Source organism: Uloborus diversus, chromosome 8 (genome assembly GCF_026930045.1).
Source record: "Uloborus diversus isolate 005 chromosome 8, Udiv.v.3.1, whole genome shotgun sequence".
In the NCBI taxonomy this organism is placed as follows: Eukaryota; Metazoa; Arthropoda; class Arachnida; order Araneae; family Uloboridae; genus Uloborus; species Uloborus diversus.
The window spans coordinates 3085348-3109165 of NC_072738.1; the positions used below are offsets into that span (position 1 = coordinate 3085348).

The window sequence follows — 23818 nt, forward strand, 5'->3', positions numbered from 1 at the left end:
TTACTTAAAATAAACTTTGGAGATGCAATATGATCGGTATCAAAAAGGTGAACTCATGTGCACATTACATTATTTTGGTACAAAATAAATGCAGCTCTGACATCAGCATACATTTTCAACACAGAACCGAGAACCACAATGAACATTGGGCGTTTTTAATAGAGAAACATGAAGCAAGATGCATATTTATTATTAGGTGGTTTTTTACATTTTATTTTATTTTATTTTATTTTCAGTTTTTAACAGTATTTCCTTTTGTAATCCAGTTATCAAAGTAAGAATTGAAATTGAAGATGTGGTAGATAGATGTTCAATATGTTTTTTTGAATGAAAATATTAACTTCAGATTGTCATTTGGAAACCTTATGTTTGCATCTAATTATATGCAAGTTTATATAAATTGAAAAGCTTTTGTAACAAAAATAATAAATCAAAATAATTAATACGTAAAATCAACATATTTGAAAATCAAAATCAAGGCAAGCAGTTTACAACTAAGCGTAAAAAGGAACGACATCGAATGCTCGGGGGTATGGGAAATCTTTCATCCCGGTAATAGGCAATTAATGTAAAATTCCTGTCTTAAAAATTAATTACAAAAAATCTAATTCGAAGTTTAAAACATAAAACCCCAGGTAAAAACCCTGGGGGGAGGGGGCTCGAAGTAATTTTGTACAAATATTCAAGGTTGTAGGTGCTATGGGGTCTCCTGGACGCAAGCCCACCACAGACTTCCTTTCATTATTTCTTTCACCTTACTTTTTTTTAATACATAGAGAAAATATAAAACTGACCCCAGCTAGAATGGCCCTAGTCAATTTATTCAATTTTGTTTTTTCTAATTTAATAAATTTTTGATAAATATTATCATCCCGGAACTTTACTTAGGTTTTGTGTTTTCAAAGGCTTAAAATACAAACCGTCAATTACAGTTCACAATATTTTTGAGCCGTCTTTTTGATTTTTAATGCATGTGTTTATGAAGCGTTAAAAATATCTATGCATGCACATTCACATACAGACCAAAACTTGTCGAATCAGAAAAAGAAAAAACGAAAAGAAAATACAAAATACATAAACGCACCTTGTCTAACAAACATCTGGTAGCTCACTAGTTTCATGGGTTTTTTCTTGGTCTTCTTTCTTCTTGAAAAATCCAAATAAATTGCTTTGTTTTCTTTTGGACATAGTCTTTGGAAGTTAGATGTATTCAAGAGAGACAATGAATGAACATTTCCCGCGGTTTCCTAGAGTGACGCTATACAGAATGACTGGCGTCATCAAAAAATCAGCGGCGCTCTGAATGTCTGATTGCGAAGGTTATGTTTCCCCCTTTCCCCTTTATGATTTGCATTTTAGCCCGTTAGACTTTTTCTTTCTCGGTTAAAAGATCTTAAGGTTTCTGTTTCATCATATTTTCAAGCCAAAATTCAATCCCAACAAAGAAGAAAAAAATGTTATAAATTCTTATTCCTATAAAGGCAAGAAAGAATGTTCTTTTGCCTCTGAAGAAGATTTTGTTTCGCGAATATTCTTTAGTTGTTTTTTTTTTGGTTAATTTCGATAGGTGCCCGGTTATTCATCTCTTGGCTCAAGGGGGGGGGGCGATCGCCCCCATCGCCCCCCCTTGTATCCACCCTAGATGTTTACATTTATTTATTAGAAATTCAAAAGTTTTATCGCATACAAAAGCAGGTACACCCACATGTTTTGCCCTTTCAAGATTAGTATAGAACTATTTCTTCAACTTTTTCTCTCTGCCAAGTGTTCAAAAAAAGGTAACATGTATAAAATGCACCGAAAAAGTATGATTGCTTAAGGAATAAATTATAAAAAAATATCTTGCTTTATTTAATTTCTTTTTCATTATAAGAGTATTGAGAATTCTTTTCCCATAACATTTATTATTACTTTAAAAATCTTATTATCTGAACTTTTCCTATATTTTAAACATTTACTGATTACTTTCAAACTTTTATCTTGTACCATACAGCTCAATTTTTTGCTTAGAGTCTGAGTTTTCAATTAAAACTCATCATGTGACTGTATAATGTCAAGAAATATATTCTGAGAATTCATACTTCTTTTATGTTATAAATTTCCAATTGCATTACATTAGAGATGGAACAAAGCTTCGGCCTGGCACAATCACAAACTGATTTGGCTGGTTCAGCGTAAAACAATCTTTGTCATGTTTTTCTTTTACAATTATTATAAGATAAGGTTACACAACAATTATTACAATATAAATAAACTGTCTTTTAAATTCAAAATTGCACATTACAATAATTCATTTCAGAGATTTATATTTAATTAAAAAATTTGTGTATTGAACCCTAGAAGCCAGAATTCATTCAACAATAAAATGTATTCCATTGATAGTTACATTACGTTATGTTTAGTTTACAATTTTATTTAAAGACTTAAGTTTTAAAATGAAGCTATTATGATTGATAATGATTATAAGTTTATAAATATATTGCATTAAACATTCTTCAAATATTTCTAGCTTTAAAACTTATAACAATAGTGATGTTATTTGTATGTACAACGGTGGATATGCGACTAAAGGGCATCCTTAAGTACTTTGTTTTAAAATGATATTTTGTGCAATAGTTATAGGTACAACATTTGAGTTTCTTAAATAGCATTAATCTGTCCACATATTTTAACTAATAAGAAATGATGCATTATATTACTTTTAAAGAATCATCAAAAATTGAAAAGTTTTGCATTAAGAATGTTAGATATTTACATTAATATTAACACATAATCTTTGGCAAAATTACGCTTTGTCTCATCTCTACTTCAAATCATGTTTCTAATAAAATTATGTTGCATGTTCACAATACCACACACAGTTATCACAACGTCATCCAAAATATTAATATGATTCTTGTCTAAACAAGTGTGAGGTGCCACCATTTTAAATTCTCTTAAGCCACCAATTAGTCGTTCGACATGAATTCTCAAAGCAGCTATATGTTTTGATTGTTTGACCTCACTCTTGTTACCGCGTTTTGCTGCAGACACTGATGACCGATGCACCAATTTGCAAGACTTTTCTTCTAGATCTTTCACAATGTCTTTAAATCCCCTGTCGGTCATTACCATGTCCCCCATAGACTAATAATAAGAGTAGACCGAGCTTTCTCATTCTTGATGATAAAGAAAATTGTTTCATAGATGTATCATGTGACTAGTGGTAGGGCTTGGCGAAGACTTTGGCAGCATGGTTGCTAGATGGCAGCATTATCTATAGTTTGGCACTCGACATGTATTTTAAGACAATGTGTTTTCATTAAAAAAAACTTCCAGGTGCAGAGATTGAACTGTTTTTCTTTTAGTTATGCATTATTTTGACATTAGTAATTAGTTTTTGATCAGTTTTCGGTAACTTTTATTTCATTTGGAGCTGTCAGCGTTGGCGTGAACGAAATGGCGTAAACGTTTTGCGTTAACGCAAAAATGTACTAATCAATATCTTAAATTGAAACTGTAGGTAAAAATCTTACCGTTTGCTGATTCCTCTTGGTCGCTTGCATCTTTTATTGCTTAGAGAGTTATTGAAATTGACTAAAGAAAATGCACAATATTATCTAGACGAAAAACTCACTATAGTAACAAAATATTTACAACTTAGAATAACAAATTTACAAATGGGACTCGGTAAAAGATCATTCTTCCGTGTTCCATCAATTCTATTTATTTTATTTCTCAAGCGGGTGTTGATCGTCTGCTACGATCAACGCCCGCTGTTGCTAGGATATCCACCAGTCACATGGTTTGGTTTATGAGCAGCAAAAGGGTTGCCATAGCTCCGTCTATTCTTATTATTAGTCTATGATGTCCCCAGCTGTTAAGTGATCCAGGTACCCAGATTCAGTGAGGATTACGTGGTCACTTGTTCTTCCACTAACACCATCTGACATAAAATTTATCAGTCCGTCCTGTGTGCACGATATTAAATATTTAATAGTATTACGTCCGTAATATTGCGACCATGTCAAGGACTGGTTTATTGAGTTGCTTTGGTTGTTCGATTTCGATCTCTGAACAGTCCACTATTGACACTACCTTGCTGTACCGAGCCCTGAAAGGGATGGGCAGCTCTTTGTATGTTTGTTCGTTTGTTGGCCACATGATAAGAGATTTTAAATTCTTCGCCATGAGAGGCAAAGACTTTCCAAAAATCCTGCCAATTTGAGTTTTGGACAGGCCAAAATTGTCTGCTAAAATTGAAAAAGGTTCATTAAGTTAAATTTTTTTCAACACTATGAAAATGTCTCTTGAAGACAATTTTGTCTCTTCTGACAGTACTGCGACTAAGAAGAAGCTTTCGGTTGGAATACCTAAGTATCTCTTCGGGTTTTTTTCAATTTTCAGCACAGTCATCCTTAGGCACTCCTCTTTGAAAATTTTATTTTCGATTTCCTCGTCCGTGCTGCTGTTTGGGCTTACACTTGGGGTGCTTAGACTGCACTGATAATCGAAAGAATCGTCATCTGGAACAGCTTCGGTATATGTATCTGCTTCCTGCTCTTTGAAGACTGGTGATGTCGCTCTCGATACTGTAATCTGTTTCATGGGTGACAGGGCTACAGTTGCAGTCGAAGTAGGTAGGGTACCTACCCATTTGCTCACTGTCGATACAGGATGGGTTTGGCAGCCTCTACTATGAACTAGAGTATGCACACTGGGTAGAGTAGGACTAGGTACACCATTGTCGTCAGGCAAACTATTATCACTTGTTTCATCGACAGAACTCTCATTACTATTAAAAGCATGGTTGATGAGGGCTTTTCATCTACGTTTGACAACATATGTGCGCTCCTTGACAACAGTGGGCTTTTGGCACGAAAAAAGGTGTGGTAGAATGCCAGGCTTTAATTTGTTTAATTTCACATTGTTGGTTAACTTGTACTGCATATAATTTTCCATGTCCTCTTCCAACTGTTAAAAAAAGAAAAGAAATTACTAAACTGAAAATATGTAAATATTTCATGTATTTTAATATATTTTCTGTTTTGAATAATGAAAACATGTATGCCTTGTATAATTTTTTATATGCCAAGAAGTCAGGCAACTGTAAAATATTTTTAGTGAAATGCCTGAATGTATATACAGATTATTAAAAATTACATAAACACTGAAGATGTGCAAAGTATTTTTTGCTTAAAAGGTGTGATTTATCTAAAATTCAATTAATGTTTTTGGAACATAACTATTACAAAATAATTAACATTGATCACATTAAAAAAATAAATAAATAAACTTTAAAACTTATATGTACAAATTTGCATTAGTAGGATCAGTCCTTTGAAAGACTTATAAACTATGCTTTACTAAAGTAATATTTTCAAAAAAAAAAAATCTGAAACAGAGCAGAAGCAAACCACGACCTCAAACTAAACTAGTATGTTGTGGCCATCACGAAACTTTCTTCTATATTTTTCTTTTTTTTTTTTCTGATCCCTCCCCATGCTTGACCAGGAAGCAATATTCCCAACAAAAACAAAATTACACATGCAAAAACTTGACGACTATCCCAATGTCTGAATTATTGCAAAAGCAAAGCAAAGAGCGAAAATTGAAAGTTATTTCAAAAGCCTTGCTTGAATTAATTACAAATATTTTATTTGTTAACAAACATAAGATGGCAACAGTTAAAAATTTTAAATCATTGAGATAATATTTCCTATCATTTCCATACAATTAAAATCACGAGAAATACGCAGACGACAATCTATTACGATTTATCTTTCTTATTGTTGCATTAATAAAAATATTTTTATTCGCAAAAAAAAAAAAAAAAAATCAACACCTCTTGGAGCGATCGGCGTCAAAATTGAACCAGATCCTGTTTACATATGGATTCACATATATTCCAAATTTCAACCAGAACGTAGCATTACTTCTTGAGATAGGGCACTCAAAATGGAAAAAAAGAACGGGTGATTGCGCTACCCCCCTTTTTAGCTGTTGACACAAAAATAAAATCAGTTCTTATACCCACTAAGGGCTACTTGCCGATAAATTTTTCTTTCATTCCGTTCATTATTTCTTGAGATACAGCAGTCACAATTGACGACAAAAAACGTTCTATAGCTCAACCCCCGTTTGAGTTATTGACACTAAAATTGAATCAGCACTTGTTCCTGTTAATACCAACATATGGACCAAATTTTGTTTGATTCCGCCAGTTACTTCCTGAGGAATAGCAAGCACGCGTAACTCGAAAAACGTCCCATTGCTCCACCCCCCTCGGAGGAATTCGCGCCAAAAACTAATGGGCACAAGTTCACATAGGGGCACATATGTATACTAAATTTCGTTCGATTTCATGCGGTAGTTTTTGTTGTAGAGCGGCCACAAAAAACTGGTCACACACAGACGTGACACACATACATACACACACACATACACACACACACACACAGACAGACAGACATTTTCCAAAAATGGTCGAAATGGACTCAGCACACCTCAAAACGTTCGAATCCGTCAAAATTCGAAATTCGAAAATTTGCACGAATCCAATACTTTCTTCTATATATTAGATATAGAAGAAAGTAAAAATTACTAATTTCAATCACTCGTTTTCGGTGTATTTGGTAGCTAAATGTATTATTTTTTAGTTATGTGTAATTTATATGAAGTATTTACTATATTATATGCCCACAATTATTTATTGTTTGATTAGTTCATTTTTTTTTTAAATGAAGCATAACTTGAAAAAAATAAATTCCAGCATATTTTATATTATGAAAAACATGCAATATCGTGTACATCTGTGCTTCTGGTTATAGGGATCTATTCTGTTTGGAGAAAGAAGGTCCTTAATGAAGAATGTGGACAATACTAATATTTTCTTATTTCAGCGTTTCTCAACCATTTTTGACTCGCGGACACCAGCAAAAGATCTTTTGAAAACAAATTGAGGGCCGGTGTTGCTTTTTATCCTTTTATTATTATTTTTTTACTTTCTTCTATATCTAATATATAGAAGAAAGTATTGGACCCGTGCAAATTTTCGAATTTCGACGGATTCGAACGTTTTGAGGTGTGCTGAGTCCATTTCGACTATTTTTGGAAAATGTCTGTCTGTCTGTGTGTATGTGTGTCTGTGTGTGACCAGCTTTTTGTGGCCGCTCTACGGCAAAAACTACCGCATGAAATCGAACGAAATTTGGTACACGTATGTGCCCCTATGTGAACTTGTGCCCATTGGTTTTTGGCGCGAATTCATCCAAGGGGGGTGGAGCAATGGGACGTTTTTTGAGTTTTGCGTGACTGTTATTCCCCAGGAAGTAACTGGCGGAATCAGACAAAATTTGGTCCATATATTGTCCCTAACAGGTACAGATCCTGATTCAATTTTGGTGTCAATAGCTCAAACGGGGGTTGAGCTATAGAACGTTTTTTGCCGTCAATTGTGACTGCTGTATCTCAATAAATAATAAACGTAATCAAGCAAAAATTTATCAACACGTAGCCCTTAGAGGGTATAAGAAATGATTCTATTTTGGTGTCAACAGCTGAAAAGGGGGGTGGCGCAATCGAACGTTCTTTTTTTTCCATTGTGAGTGCCATATCTCAAGAAGTAATGCTACGTTCTGGATGAAATTTGGAATAAATATGAATCCATATCTAAACAGGCGTTGGTTTAATTTTGGCACCAATCGCTCCATGGGGGGCTGATTTTTTTTTTGTTTGTGTGAATAAAAATAGCTTTTTAATTGCAACAATAAGAAAGATAAATTGTAACAGACTGTCTGCGTTCAGCTTGTGCTTTTAATTGCATGGAAATGATCCGAAATATTATCTCAATGATTTAAAATTTTTAACTGTTGCCATCTTGTGTTTGTTAACAGATAAATGTTTGTAATTATTTTAAGCAAGGCTTTTAAAATAATTTTCAATTTTCATTCTTTGCTTTGCTTTTGAGATAAATCAGGAATTGGGATGGTCATCAAGTTTTGGCATGTGTAATTTTGTTTTCGTTGGGAATATTGCTTCCTCGTTAAGCATGGGGAGGGATCAGAATTATAAGAAAGATATAGAAGAAAGTTTCGTAATGGCCACAACATACTAGTTCTTTTTCCAAAAGAGAAAAAGGAGAGAAAACCATGCATTTGCAAACAGTTAAAAACATTTGAATCTGCTTTATGGGCCTTTCGACTCAAGGACCATTAAACATCCATGAAAAAATTTTGTGAACAGCTGAGGACCTGTCAAATGTTTCTGCGGATCAGTGCCAGTCCGCCAGGTCACTGGTTAGAACCTGATGTATTTCCTACACATGTTTTTACAGAAAGTAGCTTCTTTGTGAACTGATATAATTTTTAAATATTTGCTCAAAGTTTTCCTAGTATTCTAGCAGATGTGTTTGTGGTTTAAAATTTTCGGCTGAAAAATTATTAAAAAAAAAAAAATCTTTAAAATATTTGACCCCTCCCCCCCCCAAGATTTTTGTATGCATATGTAAGAGTTTTTTAGGGGGGGGGGGTGTCAAACTTCCTCATAGTTTCAGTCTTCAGAACAATTTTACTTGAGTTCACTCAAACACCTGTGTTCCTTACCAGGATGGGCTATTGGGAATGCTAGTTTAAGAAATATAAGCTGAAAAAATGCTTGAAAATTCCAAGTAATTTTCAATAATAATAAAACACATGGGTGCCCATATGCAAACTTGCAAGGGGGGGCTCAAATATTTTCCCCGTGGTTTAGCTGGATATTTTCCCCATAGAAACTGATTTCAGGACAGATTAGAGTCATTAAAATTTGACATTATTAATAACTTATTTATTAATGGCTGGAGAAGAAATGTTTTTACATTTTTGCAAAGAAAAAGTACTAAAAGCAAGGAAGTTCTAATTTCAAAGGGGGGGGGGGGGCTCGAGCCCCCCTATATGGGCGCCCTTGATAAAACACACAAAGATCACAACTGTACAGATGTTTTGAATACAGAACAAAATAAAATACATTGAGAAATGGAAAAGACATTTTGAAACTACTTTTAAAATCTTAATTTTTTCTTCGGAACTTTCAGGGTTTAGGGAAATAATCATTTTTTAAAAACTTATCTAAAGTTTTTTTTTTTCTTCTCTACTACAGTTATTTAAAAATTCTAGATCTCTTTATTTTTCACTCTTAATTCTCAGAGCTCTATCCCCCTGCAAGCTCAAAAAAAAAAAAAAAAAAGAAGTAAAGTAAATAAATAAAATAATTAATAATGACAAGATTAATGTCTTTAATCCTGAAATTTCGTTTTCAGTAAAGTAAAAAAAAAAAAGTGCAGTTATTTTGGATACAAATGTTTAAACAAAACGAAAATTAAATAAATTTTTAAATCACAAAACGTACAGATAAATCCTGTAAGAAGATAAAATAATTTCTTTTTAATGGATAAAAAACGAAAAAGTGCTGTAAAAGCACTTATTTTCGCGAAAACACCGATACCTTTATTTTCACGAAAATTAAGTTTTGCGAAAACTTGCAGTAATCTAAATAGCATTTAGTAAACATTTTAATTCACCACAATAAATGATTCATTAGAAAAAGCTGGAAAAAGTAAAACAATCATGTAATTAAAATATAATTAACTTACTTTAAAATGATCTTCACAACAAAACAGTGACGAAGTCGCAGACAGTTTGCGGTTTTTCTTTTCATCTCTTTTGATTGCTTTGCACCAATCTTTTCTTTTTTCTCCTTTAGGTACGCTAAAAAATGACTTATATGGTGCATTAAACGTCGAACTATTGCAATATGGTACAATACAGTATTTGTAATTTTTTGCCATCGTTAATGACGTTAGTGATATTATGTTTGGAGCGCACGTGCGTTTTGCTTTCCCCTTTCCCCAGTCGGTTATCGGAAAGGCTGAAGTGGGACTGAATCGTGACGTCAACAGCGGGGAAGGAGAAACTGCCGTCTTTTAGGGGGCGGGGCTTATCGGACGATTTTAAAAATTAATTATAAAATAACTAGAGACCCTATTGAAGTGAAATTGGTGTCTATCATCATAAAATGGCATGAATTTTAATTTAAAAAATTTTTTAAAAAAAGCATGCAGGTTCCTCATTTTCTCATTTCAAGTTTTTGTGTCAGAATTTCGTGAACAATTGTTTTGGAGATTGACAGCTTGTCAGCTAGCATTATGACTGTCAATCCGCGGTCTTTAAGAACACAAGCCCAAATTTGTTCAACATTCTCCCTAGGATTTGATGTCGAGGGGCCTCCTGGGGGAGGGTCTCCTTTCTTGTCTTCTCGGAACCTTTTTTATAACTTGTTCACGGTTGGTTCCTTCAGAGAATTGTCTCCGTAAACTTATTTCAAATGCCCAAAAATCTCATGGGCAACTTTCAACAAGTATCCACACACTCCTACTTACACACAGAGCGCTCTGACTTGAACTGAGAGTTGATAGGATTGGCTATGGCGTCAGTGCCACTTGGCGGCGTCTCCATGACACCTTGATATGTCACCCCGACTTATATTCATACGTATTTTCCAGACAAACCTCGTACAAGATGAAGTAAGCAGCTTTATGCAAGAATAACATTTCCTTATGAAAGATTTATCATTTATTTTCTAATTATCTGGAAGTTTTGATATGTGTACCTTTTCTTTCCTGTGAATCTGAAGAGCATATTCCATATCCATTATTTCAGACAGAGGCAACGGTTCATTGCTGTCTCTTTCCTTCATGGCAATGTCCACAGCGTCTGCTTTGAAGGGGACAGCGGACGATGACTCCGTTGGAGCTTGCACTCCTGTTCAAATCATCAAAAATGTTATCCTCAAAGTTGAACAATAAAATCTATTTGATGATAATTTTCATGATTTTTATTTGAAAAAAATTATTATTACTTTTTTTTTGTCAAGTGCACCTTTGCAACAGAAATGTTTGTGACGTCCATTTTTAAAATCAACACTTCGTGATTCATCATGTGAATTTATCATGGGTGATTCATCATACATGAAATGAACATTATCATTTTACATATACAGTTGGCTCTCTATTTAACGACTTTCAAGGGACCACAAAAAATCGTCCTTAAGTAGAAAGCATCTTTAAATAGAATGCTTTTAACACTGTAGTGGACCATCAGGGGCAGTGAAAAGCTGTCGTTAAATAGAGCGTCGTTAAACAGAGAGCCAACTGTAAACATAATACAGTAGAGTCTTGAAATTTGAGTTAATTGGGGCTCAGGTCACCTCTGATCACTAAAAATTTGGAATGCATGAAAAATCCTTAGAAACTAAAATTTTATGTACTTGAACAACATAAAAATGTGCACTTTTAACTTCCTGCCATGATAAAAGAAATGAGTTGACTTCACGAAAAATTTATCAATGAAATTTCAACATAAATTTCCAGTTAAATTATTAATAAATAAATTTTGGGTACATTTGAAGTACATAAACTTATATAGGATAAAAGCAAATCATTTTACTAAGAAAATGGTATCAATACAGAAAACCATCATTTTTGATGTTTTAACTCACCACTGCAGCGTTGCAACTTTTCTCTAGAAAGAACCGTCTCCTTCCAGTTTTTATAGATAAGCTCTGCGAAGCTTAAATCAATTTCAACAACACGATCAGCAGCAGATCGACAATCTGTTAAAAAAAAACATGCACATGAAAAAAGTTACAAGAGATTCTTACATGTTACATTGATAGAGGATACAAAATTTAATTCATTTGAGTCTTGAAAATAAAACAAAAATTGATTCACAGTTCTAGAATTCAAAACATTTAAGTTTTTCCTTCCATTTGTATTAGAGGATAAACTTAGTCAAAAACTGGCTAACGAATTTCGGCAGTTAGAACCAGTTTCATTTACAATAGAAATGAGTATGAACTATGCATCCCTGAGAGAGATTTAATTTAAGAAGATTTAATTTAAAAGAACATTTAATTGAAGATAAACATGCAAATGCAAAAAACAAAAGTATTTTAATTGTTTTCTTATTTTTCTTCCTTTGCATGCCTTTTCTTTTTCTTTCTCCCCTCTCCCCCCTTTTCCCTTTATTTTTGTGGTTTTATCCATAATTCGTTATTTCAAACTTATCTTTTTGCATCATTCACTTCAACATAAAGAGATATTTCATTCCTTTTAAGTTGAATAAACTGCGAATTTTTTTTTAAAGAAATTTACAGAAAAGTTCTTATTGTTCTGATTTCGAAAAAAAAAAAAAAAACATGTAGAAAATCATAAAACTAGGAAATGTCTTTTGATCACAAAAAGCAATAATTCTTTCATAGAACTAAATAAAACAACATATTTTAAACTTACTTTTTTGACTCTGCTTTTTCACTGGACCAAAAAGGGCTTCCAATTGAGCAGCAAAGGAAGGATCCAAGACAAACCTCAATTTCTCAAAAGGTACATCCTGGCCAATATTAGCAGAACTCTCACAGACGACATTGTCATCAACGGCCGGAACAACTTCGACGAGAGAAGTTTCAACTGCGATCACGTCATCTGTGAGCTCCCGCTCTATATCATTTTCATAAGATTTCTTGGCAATGGGTTTCATCTTCTGGGGCGTCTGTACTGGTGTCTTCACATTGTATTTATAACCCCACTCCAACAGCAAGTTGCTCAACCATGTATCATCATTGTGACAGACTTCCAGGAGATGAAGCAAATCTTCATCGGAGATATCCGGAAAGCATTCTTGAAGGTGAGCCAGCTTCTCGTTTACTTCAACATCTTCCAATAAGTCTTCGGTGTAAGTGCTCTTTTCGAATGTGGGATTCTGGGCGACAATCTCTGGTTGGTCCAGAGATTCAGTCTTGCTGTCGTCCACATCGAACTCTAATTTAGTTTCTAAGATGAAATAATCTTCTGACACCGGTTCCCCCACAGACGCTTTATGAACCATGACAAAATCCTTAGGCTCTGTTTGAGATGAATGCGTGTCTTTTTGAGTGACGCTACTTTCCTTTTCGCATTCCACCGGGCTTACATCACTCCAATTATACTTCGGGAACTGCCACTCATTCAGGGAGAGATTTAACGACTGATTGAAATTTGCACATAATCTGCTCTTGGACGGTTTTTCTGAAGAACTGTCCAAATTGAAACTGCTCTCAGAATTCGTGATTTTATTCTCAGTTTTTGATGCATCTATGTTTCTAGGAGGCTTGGGAGTGCAATGTGCTTCGTTACCGAGATCTATTTCTTTGTTTAAATCTTTAACTTCAATATTTTCCCAGGAGGAATTCGATTCTAAACTAACAGAATCTTCTATTTTTAATGGACTAGCTGCTTTAAATTTCTTTCTAAAATTAAATTGCAAATTATGATTGTATCTTTGAGGTTTAGGATTGCTTTTTTGAGTCTCAACTTTACAGTGAAGATCAAGAGATCCATTTTTTAAAGGAGAATTTGAATTTCCATTTACATCTAACAGTTTTGATTCCTCTATAGAACTGTTTACATCATTTTTTGTTACATCCTCCCATGAATACAAAATGCTTTCATCTGTTTCAAGAGGATCTTCAACAGAACGGTTAAAATAAGAAATACTTTTAGAATTTTTAAAAATATTTAACTGATCTAAAGATAATGATTTTTGATTAGATTTTTCAAATTCAAAACATGAATCATTTTCACTAAATTTATCATCGTCTAATGAGACAGTATTAGCACTATTTTTACAATTTCTGAGACGGGTTACATTATCAGAAAATTGCTTGCCAAGAATATCTTCATCTTCATCCTCAGAATCTGAAATATTTAATTTTAGTAACCGGTTGTTTATACCTTCAGAAAACATTTTGATATTTTTAACACATTTTTGCCTTTCTGTTAAGCTTTTATCAGCAGTTCGGTCCTGATTGGCATTTTTAGTCCCAGAATTAAATAACAGATACCTTTTTGCAGATGATAATTTTGATAGGTTTTTTGGCACATCAGACTCAATTTTCACCATGTTCTTTTCCACAGCTTCCGAACCGGAATTTTTTATCGACACATTCATGTCCTTTTCTTCAAATTTTGCAAGTGGTTTGTCCTGAACATTTTCAGATAAATCATTTATACCTATTTCTTCAGATTTGATAGTTATTTCTGATGTATTTTCATCATTTTTGAAACTATCAGTTTCAGTAGACCATTCGAAATCATCATCGAGTTCGGTGATGGACTTCCAGCATGAAATGTCTAGGCTCGAAGTGGATTGACTCTGAGAGTCTTCACTGTCTTCCCTAATCAAAGCCCTTAACTCATCAAGGTTACTTATTGATGAAGGCGCATTATCATCCTCATTATATGCATTTTCATTTTCTCCTAATACTTGATTCTCAAGTTCTTCTAGAATGCTCGAACCATTCTCCTTACAAGGGGAACGTTTCACATTGCCATCAATATCTGAACTTTTAGTATCATCTTTCAAAATCTTACTTGAAGCATAATCTTCTGGAAGAAATGATGATTTAGAATTTTCTGAAATATTCGCCAAAATGTGTTCGCCTACAAAATTTGCTGAATCGGGAGTTTTGGCCATGACATTATTCATGATAATTGAATTTGAATGTTCTTGTGAGTGATGTACCTGCACTTTCAAAGGAGAAGAATTTGCCTTTCTTTCATCAATCATTTTACTCTTAGAAAACGAAAACTGATTTTCCATTAATTCTTCAGTCTGTAAATTAGAAAATTCAATGGATTTCATAATATTTTCTACTGTTACATTATGCTGGTATCTTTCTTTCATGTGTGCAATCTTTTCTTTAGGGACACCATGTTTATTCCTTATACTTAAATCATGCACTTTGAATTTCCAAGGAGTGTTAGGTTCCAATATCAAGATATCATACTGATGCCTTTTACCCATTGCGACATAAGGCGCAAACTCCCACGCTTCGACGTTTGTGTTATCAATTATAATCGGAGTAGTTCCTTTCTGTAATGCTTTCAAAGTTCGTCTTCGATTCCACGCATGAGCTTCCGAAAGTTTGGTAGCATCAAAGACATATTTACCACGATTATAGAAATAATCATCAGTGCTGAATAAGACACCCGAAAATTTAAGCCTCTTTGCCAAGGTACTTTTACCACTCCCCGGAAGTCCCCTCAAGATGACCATCACCAAGATGCCATTTTGAATTTTCTCTATGGCACTGAGAATGGCAGACTCGTCATTCTTTTTATTCTTTTTTGAGCTTGGGGATGCAGTTCTTTTAGGAGAAACATTGTTACTATGAGCATTATTTATTCCTTTGCTAGCAACTTTTGAATAGCCAAATGGCGATAGGTTCCTCACAGACGACCCAAAAAACCCAGGTTCTTTGGGTGATAGTGACCCAAATCTATAACTAGAAGTCGGTAACAATGGGGTAACAAACTGTGGGGTGGGACTTGAGAAACAAGCTGAAGAAATTGAGTCTGAGCACACATTTTCTGAAGGAAGAGGATATGAACTACCGGGTGGCGTAAAAAATGGCTGGGAAGACCAGTTGGAACCATCTGGATATATAACAGGGTTGGAAGCTATCCCCTGATCCTTACTTGGAACAAGCTGTGGATGGTAATACGTTTGTCCCCCATGTACTATTGTAACAACCGAGCTTTCCGCTTTCAATTTCGAGTTTCCGGAACTACACTGCTCACTGATAGGATATGATTCAGCCTTACCAGCTTGATCTGTGCTTACGGAACAGTTGTCCCCTTTAGACGCATCCTCCAGTACCTGAGAACTTGCTTCAGCCTCTTGCTTTGGTTCATCTTCGCTGGACAGTGATATCAGAGTCTCGTAAGCTTGGTTTACTAGAAAAGATAAATGAATGAATAAAAATCTGTGATTTTACTCTAGAGAAGGGGTTCCCAAAGTGTGCATTGCAAGGAGAAGGGGTTGCCCGAAAACCCACAATATAAATATTTAAAATAGGTTAAAGTGCCTTTTAAAAGTCTAACTTTTTAAAAGGGTGCTGTGAATTGAAAAAGTTTGGGAGCCACTGCTATAGAATTATGCATTTTTGTAAAATCATTTATGAATACAAAAGTGACAATTAGCAAAATACTCTGAGCTCACTTAGGTGATTTCTCAATCTTCAATGAAAATCAAGATTGCTCTTGAAACTGTTCAGTTCATCGCTGCTTTTTGCAAACTATTCTAAATGCCTACAATCCTGTTTAGTAGACATTTGGAATAGTAAAATATAGATAGGCTCAATTTTTTGTTCAAATCATTCCAAGTTTTAAACTTCAAAAATGGAAAAATCTAAATTTAAAATTTTTTAATTAGTGCTAAAAAAGTCAACAATCTTTCTTCATTTTACTTGAGGTATTCAATCATGTAGTAAAGATTCAAACTCAATTTTGCATGTATAAACACATTTTTTCCGGCTCTAGGTGGGGAAGGGGGGTGAACAAATGGGGAACACCACCAGCTGCCAAAAAAAATTATTTTGACTGACAAATCTATGTCTAGATGATCGAGTAAACCCACTCATAGTGTTTTTTAATAAGATTTACTAAAAATTTAATGACGCGTCCTTCAAAGAGTTAAAATAGCTTCAAAATTTTAAAACTATTGAAAAATTTACAAGATGCAAAAGCATTGAAGTCTCAATACTGTATGTAATTTTTGGCAAAGCATGAGCTTGATGTAGGCAAGTTCCGAAAGATAAGATTTTTACTAAAAGGGTTATTATTTGTGAAAATTCAGTTAAGTGGAAGTCACATTAGAAGAATAGACTGGAAGTACAGTGAAACCTCAATAAGTAGTCGACTGGTTAAGTGGTCACTCCGTTTAAGTGGTCGTTTTTCTTTGCTCCCGACAAGGTCTCATTCACAGTAATGTAAAATGACCCTCCTTTACTGGTCACCAAATTTAATTTTACCCGCTTAAGTAGTCACTCAAAAGTTGTTTCCTAAAATTCCTTTTACTCATCGGATCTTAGAAAATAGTGTCGGACTCAGTTGAAAGGCTGTTTGATATTCATTTTCCCTAAAAATCTCGATATTTCGGTTCTGGTCATTCAAAGCATACTTCTTGCTGTGACTCTGCCGAGTGCCGAGAATAAGAAAATAAGAATCAAACTCTTTCCAGCAAGACTGACAAAATCTAATACCTGGAGAAAGTTAGTCAGTATTTAACATCTTTTCAAGGAACTACAACACATAATTTAAAGCTTGATGTATGTTAGAAGAGATAGTTCTTTTTCGAAAGCAACAACTTCATCAGTCAACATTGAAAGATTGTATTGATGTACCGTAACTACATAAAAATAAGTTGTTGTTATTAAGTAATGTATAAGTAAGAGAAAACAAAACAAAGTAACTATCATTAGTATTTTCCCCTTTTTTAAAATTTCTACTAATTTATAAACATTTATTACATAAGCTATTGTTTTTCTCACAGAATTCTACTGCTATCCATGAATATTTGTAAGACTTTTTTTTTCTTATTTCCCACTCCACATAAGTAGTCACTCCGCATAAGTGGTCAAAAATTTTTGGTCCCTTGAGTGACAACTTAACGAGGTTTTACTGTACATTCAGTCAATTCCTTGAACCTGGTTCCGGAGCAGGGCATTAAAAGTTTTGAAATGCAGGGAAAAAACACTATGAATGGGTATAAATTGATCATTAAAAAAGACATTAATTTTACAATTATAAAAAAAAATTACAGTGGGTAGTGTTTGTCGATATCGCCTAGGGCAGGAAAAAACCATGTTTATCCATTCAAAAACGAATTCAATTCTTTTAAAATAATGTAATTGAACACCTCAGGCAAAACGAAGAAAAATGGTCGACTGTTTCAGAGCAACGTAAAACATTTTTAATTTTCTGAAAATTCCAGTTTTTGCGTTTAAAAATTTCAGAGATTTGAACAAGAAATTGAGACATCAGAAAAAGCCAATTTAGTAAGGCTGCCATCCATGATCATTAAAGAAAACAGAATACTATACCTCTGCAGCGATTTTCGTGGTTTTAAAGAGAATAAATTTTGTTTTAGAATTTTGAATGAGTCTTTTTTGTGACCACTTGCTGGAAAGGGATAATGCACAAAATTTAATGCTGGTTTTTCAACAAAAAAAAGTTTGCCGTTTGAAATATACAAATAAAATACTTAAAAATTACGCTTTTCATTCAAAGCAGTTTTGAAAGTTTTAAAAAGTGTATGAACCATGAATGCAAACAAAAGATACAGAATAAAATGAATTGGGAAAAAAAATGAGAAGGGCATTGCTCCTTCGGCCCTGTTTCATTGGATTCAACCCTTTTCTAAAAAACATCTCCCTTCTCCCACACTCGTGTTGATGGTTGAACAAAGAATGAGGACAAAAAGTTTAATTTATATTTTTATATCTCTACTAGCCGCCTGCGGCGACCAGCTGGTCCGCCTTTTTATGCCAGGGTTGCCGCCTTTGGCGGCTGCTTAGAGAATTTAGCGACGGTATTAATCAATGTTTTTCTCTATGTATCAGTATTATTATTCGCCTTTTTACGCCAATGTTGCCGCCTTCGGTGGCTGCTTAAATAAATTTCGTAGCGGTATCAATCAATCTATATCTATATCATTATTAATTTGAATAAAATATTTTCTAGATCTATCTCCAGTTCCGTCGTTTGGAATATTTTTAAAGGAGGCGGAGGGGAGACACAAACGGCATACTCTTCATGCAAATTTTGTCGAAAAATAACAAAAAGCACTTCCACTTTTATGTGAAAAAATTGTTTTTTTCAAAGTCATGGTGTGTGTGTGGGGGAGGGCATTGGCACCCAGTTGAAGTTCCCTAAATGATGGGCATGTCTCTTTCTTGCTGTCCATCTACTATATCGACCTCTACATTTGTCTATCTATACGATCTATGCGTATCTACCTCTTTATTTATATAAGTATTAATTCAAAAAAAAGATTTTTTGTCCACTCAATCTCTATCTATCTCTGTATCTACCTAACCTAACCGCCAATCTGTAACAGAACAAAGATCATGCAAAAAACCGCCGGCTTTATTTATTTAATTAAAATAGGCCGCAAAAAAAAAGGCTCTATGTTCTCCGTAGTGCGCAAAAAGCAGAGCTTGCAAAAAGATAAAAAACTAAAGAAAAAAAGGGGGAAGAGAAGGCAAACGATTTCTCTCAGTTGGATCACGTGATGAGGTAAATTCGGAACTCAGCCCGCAAGCGAACAGCTCGCGTTGTGTTCTGCATTAAAAAAATTGTAAAAAATAAACTATTGCATATTTTTAAAAACTTTTTTCTTCTGATGGGGGCGGAATGCTTTTACTATTACCAAATAAAATTTTAGAATTGAGGGTTCAATACTTTTCGCAGGATGGGTTTTGAAAAAAACTAAACCCAGAAAAAAATGCAAAATAAAGGTTGTTTCAAAATTTTTTAAAAAATACAAAAATTGTTCTATCTTCAAAATGTTTTCATTCATCATACTTAAAATTAAGTTTCCTACACTATTAGTACAAAAAAATTTGTGTGGTGCGATTAGTTCGGGGTCTGTGAGGTAAAAAGTACTAAAAAGTGCAAAAAAACGCATAAAACATTAAATAACTTTTTTTTAAATTAAAATATCAAAATCGAAGCCCGAGGTGCACATCTTTGGCAAAAAATGCACCTGTATACCAAATTTCATCTTTCTAGGCCTTACCGTTTTCCTGGAAAGCGCCACACACACACACACAAACATCTTATTTTATTATATGTCGAGATTCTTGTGCCTACATAGGAAATATTTGACATTACTGCAACCTACTCCCCTTGCTGGTACTCATGATTTTTACTATGTAACATAAAATATTCTTTATTTCCAAATCAACTTATCACTATCATTTCACTATTAATATTTTTACAGTGCTATTTACAACATTGATAGGATACACTGAGTAGATACTGGCAGGGGCATTGATTTTAAAAGCATACCAGCAAAAATTTCTACAAGAGTGAAATTTTTAAAAACTTTTATAGCCCATAATTTTTACACATGAAATTTTTGTCATGTTATTGTAGGGGTGACCCCCCCCCCCCCCCCAAATATCGCAAAAACGGGAAGATCCACCCAAAAAACAGAAAAATACCCCTCAAAACAACCCTTCCTAAAAATTTAAATGCTGCATTCTGCACCTGGTTATTATTGAAAATTACCTAATTACCTATTGTCTGAAATAAAGTTGGCAACGTTTTGGACACTACGGCAAAAACCCTGGTTTTTACCGTCCTGTCCAAAACTGTCTGAAAGTGTCCAAAACTCTATTTTTAGAAAAATTGTATTCTGTGAGCAAACATCAAAAACAGAATAAAATGTATCAAAGTAATGTTTTATATTGAACATTTACATGAGAACATTCAACTTATTTATGCAGCTAATTTTAATCCAGTTACAATGAAGTTGAATTCTTGATTAAAATTTCAATTTGTATGCATGAATTTTTTTTTTTTTTTTTTTTTTGACATTAGAGACCAAATTTCCTTGTCCTTATGCATGTGTGCAAATGAGAGCAGGGTTAACAAGGTTTTTACCAACCTGTCCAAAACTTCTTTTTGAGAAACTACATTTTGTAAGAAAATATCAAAAACAGAACAAAATGTGTCAAAATTATTTTTTTGACTATTTAATATATTTATTCAAGTGAACATTCAAGTATAAATATATATGTAACTTATTTATGCAGCTGATTTTAATCTAGTTATGTAGAAATTACTAAATTCTTCATTAAAAATTTGAATTTGTATGCAGGAGTTTTTTTTTCTTCCATAAACCAAATTTTTCGACATTTATGCATGTGTGCAAAAGAAAGTGTTCAAAACATAGTGTAATAATTGACTTAAATGCAATAAATTACAATATGAATTTAAAAAAGAATAGCACAAGTTTTATAGCATTAGTGTTTAATCATCAATTTCTCGTTCTTTAATCTATGATTTAAAAAATAGTTTTCATTAAAACATCATGTATAAACTTATTTGCGAAAACCACTTTTTTTTTTTTTTTTTGCTCCTAAATATTGCAAAGTAACATTCCTTTGAGTTATAAATAGAACTGAAATTAGTTGTCTTGGTAGTGTTGTGAATTTCCTTTCATAACTCTACCAACTGTTACATAAGAAAGTTTTTATGTAATAGTTGTTGGCAACTTTTGTAAGTAAAATATTTTTTAAATGAATATTTTGGAGAAAAATACTTTTAAATACTCATTAATTAAACTTCATTAATATCTATATGCATTACGAATAGTGCAGTGAATAAAAACTGATTAGATTAAACACCACTTTAGCTTTAGCATAGTTTTGGACAGTTTTGGACGGTAAAAACCACCTGTCCTGTCCTAAACCAGTTTTGGACAGTCCGAAACCCAACCCTGCTTTTTATTACAGTTAGATAATGCAGACGAACACATGCATGCAATGCACAAATATATTTACTACAAATATGTGTGTTGCATGAGAACTGTTAATCAATGTCAACATTAAATGTTGCTCATCTTCAAAGTATGAAGATACATTAATGAAAAAAGTTCACCTTTCGCTTTCATGGATACATGGGTGAAAGCAAAAAAAAGCTAAATATCACACCTATCTACTGTATATTGATTTCAATATCTGCAGGTACTCTTGAGTTGTGTCTACAGATTTTTTATATTTTTCTCTTATTACGCTTTTTTACCAGCTTTGACATGATCGCTTCAAGTAAGTTGCAATAGCTCATAGACTTTTGATGTAGCGACTAGAGATGATACGGGCTCAGCTCGAGCCCGAGCCCGATGCAGGCTCGGGCTCAAGAACCGAAAATAGGTTTCGGACTCGAACGGGCTCGGGCTCAAGCAGATATTCAATCGCCAATCTCCATACAAATTCAAAGCAAATAAGCATTTTCTTACTGTGAGAAAATAAAAGGAACATTTAAATCAGTTCAATCAATGTCAAATTTCCCCCCCCCTTCCCCCCAAAATAAATAAATAAACGCTTATTTATAGTGTTTTTTTGCGATTACTATTGCAATATGTCATGCAGTAATGCGTTTGAAGTGGAGCATTTTAAGAAAATTTAGAAACTTCTGTTAATGAAGAACATTTGACGTAACGTTTTTCATTAACAGAGAGATCATGTCAGACTGTAGAAGGCTCAGTTTTTGATACAAGAAAGTTTCCTTCGGGCTCGGATTTCGGTCCGAAACAATATCACTCGGGCTCGGGCGGGCCCGGGCTCTCAAAAATAAGCCTGAACTCATCTCTAGCAGCGACCAATGTTTTTTACATTAGTAGCCGCTGACTACCAGAAAAAGATACGATTTCATTGGGTGGTATTACTATTTCTATTATTATTTAACCCTTAATATAGGAGGTGCGGTCTCACAGACCGCTCAAAAAGTTCATCCGATCACCCCTATTTCATTTTCAGTCCGATTGAATGGTTTCTCCCAATAGCTTTTTGTTTTGTGACCTTGAGCATCCCCCTTGCTTATCAGTATCTTTAGGCAAGTGCATCTGGTTTAAATTTCATTGCATTCTTTAGAAGCGGTTTGTGAGACCGCACCTCCCCTTCAGTGTTATCGGCAGTAGTAGACATGGCTCTGAAACGTTAGAACTGCGGATATAGATTCATTTGTTTTATCGGCGTTATGCAGAAGATAAGCAAAATAATCTAGATGAGGTTGAGAGTTGTTTGAAATGTTCAAAAATGTTACGTAATGATATTCTAGGAAAAATGAAAGCTGAATTATTCTTGGAAATGCGACACAAAATACTACTACTATTAGTTCAAGTATTATACTGAACTATTAGTTCAAGGGCTGTCAAAATTTTCCCGTAACATGATATAATGATTTTTCTGGTACTAAAATGTTCTGTGTATATTAAACAACTAAAACGAAATCATTAATAATTAATAGATTCATTTTTATTATGAGTAGTTAGTTATTTACTGCAGCATATGATTTTCTCGGAAAATCTTAAGACTCCAGCAAAATTTCCTCGGAAAAGGTATATTTCGATTCAACATTAAAATATGTTTTTCCCAATGCGAATAAAGGTTCAAAGAACATCTGAGAGAAATTACAGAAATATATCTTAATTACACGATTTTTAAAAAATTTGTTAACAGAGCTGTCTCTGAGACCTCACGTCCCCTGTAACGTCCTACTTTTTCACCACCCTTGTTACGGGTTAATAACCATTTGTTATTAATATTAATTGGTAGTAACATAATTTTTCTCAACTTACGTTTTTGAATTTTAAGTAACAGCAGATCATCAACGCATAAATGTTTTACTTCCAAAAAAAAAAAAACAAATCTCAAAAACAATTGATTAAGATACCGTGTCCATCAACTTGCAAAATGGACATCAGCAAATTGAAAGATAGTGTAAACAGAAAACAATACGAAACATAAGGAATTTACCATCATAAGCACACTCGGAAAATATCATAGCAATCACATCTTCATCGAATTTGTCTTTAAATATTTCTTTCATGTATCTCAATGACTCACAGGGATCGACATCATCCAAAACTGCTGCAGAATTTCGAAATATTTCCGCGTCACCACAGTTAGACATCACATTAATTCGTTGCGGTTTAAACTTTCCTTTCGATTTGCGAGGCATTTTAAGAGTTTGGAAAGTTTCTTAATGAATAAATAAAGGTGTAATTTTTGAATTTAAAGAAAGATAAGGAGGGAAAATTTCTTTTTAGCGATACACTAAGCATGTTTACAAACACTATCGTGTCGTTTCTATGATGTATTTGGCGAAGTTGTAGTGTCTAAATGTATGGGGATATAAAGCTTGCGTTCGACGAACCTCACCGGTCGACCGGTGAGTAACCGTTTACTAACCGCAGCG

At 33.8% G+C, this 23818-nt stretch overlaps 1 protein-coding gene across 1 annotated transcript in view; it reads right to left on the reverse strand.

The window, feature by feature from the left end:
- The window catches only part of LOC129227870 (NEDD4-binding protein 2-like), a 59739-nt gene extending 36068 nt beyond the window's left edge, over nucleotides 1-23671 (reverse strand). The window contains exons 1-5 of the mRNA XM_054862490.1: nucleotides 23377-23671; nucleotides 13894-15787; nucleotides 12308-13299; nucleotides 11515-11628; nucleotides 10627-10778 (exon numbers count right to left, since the gene is read on the reverse strand). Of these exons, the coding sequence (XP_054718465.1) occupies nucleotides 10627-10778; nucleotides 11515-11628; nucleotides 12308-13299; nucleotides 13894-15787; nucleotides 23377-23581 (3357 nt within the window). The 5' untranslated portion in view covers nucleotides 23582-23671. The remainder of the gene's footprint in view (nucleotides 1-10626; nucleotides 10779-11514; nucleotides 11629-12307; nucleotides 13300-13893; nucleotides 15788-23376) is intronic.
- Between the last annotated feature and the right edge of the window lie 147 nt (nucleotides 23672-23818).